Consider the following 2,007-nt stretch of genomic DNA (forward strand, 5'->3'; position numbering starts at 1 on the left):
CATCTTGCTCCGTTTTGCTCTGGTATTATGTTCAATTGAATCTATTTATCTTTTCTTAATAATAAAAATAAAAACATGTCAACACACCTACCAATACTAGCTAGTACCACAAACTGTCTGATTTGAGCTTCGTAGGAAGCTCATAAAATATTTATAAAACATAACGCAAAATAATTCCTTAAAAACAGAAATCAAATACACAGAACCTAATTAATAGTCCTCCATGTGTTCGACAAAAGATAAATAATACTCACCGACGCGCTTATTTTTCTGTTCTCTTCTATATCTAGCTGGTATAACCATTCAAACGTTCGAAACAAAAGCTTAATTTCAACCTCAAACCCAGCCCATAATTAACCAAACCCCAAAAATAAAAACCAACACATGCAAACCACATTCTTTCAAATTCTTTCTCCACAAAACAATATCACACCACCAGCTCAAGCCACATATCCAATCTCCTCCTCCAATACTTATCACTAATCACTATCATTCTACACAAAAAAATATTCCATTTCAAACCCAACATTATTTTGTGGAAAAGTCTTGTTCACATATATCATATATTTTCCTAGAAAATGCGTGCACCGAAAGTTGATCAGCTGAATCAACTTAGGGCCATATTCACAAGGTTTGACATGGACGCGGACGGCAGCCTAACCATCCTAGAGCTTGCTGCGCTCCTAAGGTCCCTCGGCCTAAAGCCCTCCGGCGATCAAATACACACGCTTCTCTCCAATGTGGACTCCAACGGAAACGGCGCCATTGAGTTTGAGGAGCTGGTCAAGGCCATAATGCCGGATGATCATGTCAACGACGAGATTTTGGTCAACCAGGACCAACTCATGGAGGTTTTCCGGTCCTTTGATCGAGATGGTAACGGATACATAACAGCGGCGGAGCTGGCCGGGGCCATGGCTAAGATGGGTCAGCCGTTGACGTACAAGGAGTTGACGGAGATGATCCGAGAGGCTGACGTGGACGGTGACGGCGTTATTAGCTTCAATGAGTTTGCCACCGTTATGGCCAGGTCGGCCTCGGATTTTCTAGGCATAGCTAATTTGTCATGATTGTAATGATAATTATAATCATAATGGTGTGATGTAATCTATCAAATGTAAATTTTGGCTCCGTAATTTTGTTTTTTTAAATCATTGTTTATTGATGCAATGCTTAACTCAATGAGGCAGTGACACTGTACAAAACTCTTTTCTCATCGTAGTATAGTAGACTTTGTTATGATCTCGTCTTCATTTCCTTTGATCAGCATATTAGTAAACACAAGTTTTTTTTTCTTGCCTAAATAATTTTATTTCAGTTCAATCAAGGTGATAGAGTACAGACACTATTTACATAAAATATCCAAATCTTAAATTTAATCCATGTTAAATTGTTTTAACAATACATTCCTGAAAGCTGAAATAAATGGATCTACCGGATCCGACACATTTATTAAAGGGCTATTTTTTTAAGTGTTGATTTTTAATTGTCACTTTAGCACGCAACAGCATATAAAGTGGCATTTATGATTAGATAGGAATACATCATAATATATATCAAATTGAAATACGAACTCCTTATGTGTCACTTAACATTTCTCTTTATATATATAACTTTACAATAATATGGTTTTTTTTTAAATAAATTAAAATATGAAAAATGAAGAAATGTTTAAAAATCTGGAAAAAAAATGATATCCCTGTAAAAATCGTTTTTCCCTATCATTCTTCGGTGTGTGGATTTTTTTTTTTTTGGTAACTGGGAGAATTTGCCCCCAATTTGTACTAGCCTCCACCATTTTTTGTGGCGATATCTCCTCCAAGTTTCCGATCATCTTCAAGTATGATCAGTTTTATCTTCTTAGCCCGCAGACTTCCTCTACGGTGCAGATTGAGGCTCTGTACTATCTAGATTTCTTCATCTTCTATCAAAAGCTTCCCACGATTTTTTCTCCTCTGATGGTCTTAGACAGTCCATTTGTAAAAGTGCGAAGAGAACGTATATATG

General features: G+C 36.6%; 1 protein-coding gene across 1 annotated transcript; it reads left to right on the forward strand.

Moving 5' to 3' along the window:
* Window positions 1-336: 336 nt before the first annotated feature.
* On the forward strand, window positions 337-1,279 carry LOC133829188 (probable calcium-binding protein CML15). The gene has a single exon (XM_062259057.1). It carries the CDS (start codon window positions 579-581, stop codon window positions 1,068-1,070), a length of 492 nt encoding a protein of 163 aa, XP_062115041.1. The 5' UTR covers window positions 337-578; the 3' UTR covers window positions 1,071-1,279.
* Window positions 1,280-2,007: the final 728 nt, after the last annotated feature.

This window comes from Humulus lupulus, chromosome 4 (assembly GCF_963169125.1).
Source record: "Humulus lupulus chromosome 4, drHumLupu1.1, whole genome shotgun sequence".
NCBI classification, from domain to species: Eukaryota; Viridiplantae; Streptophyta; class Magnoliopsida; order Rosales; family Cannabaceae; genus Humulus; species Humulus lupulus.

Excerpts from the sequence above, each read along its gene's own strand:
- LOC133829188 (XM_062259057.1), top strand. The coding sequence starts at position 579 with ATGCGTGCACCGAAAGTTGATCAGCTGAATCAACTTAGGGCCATATTC.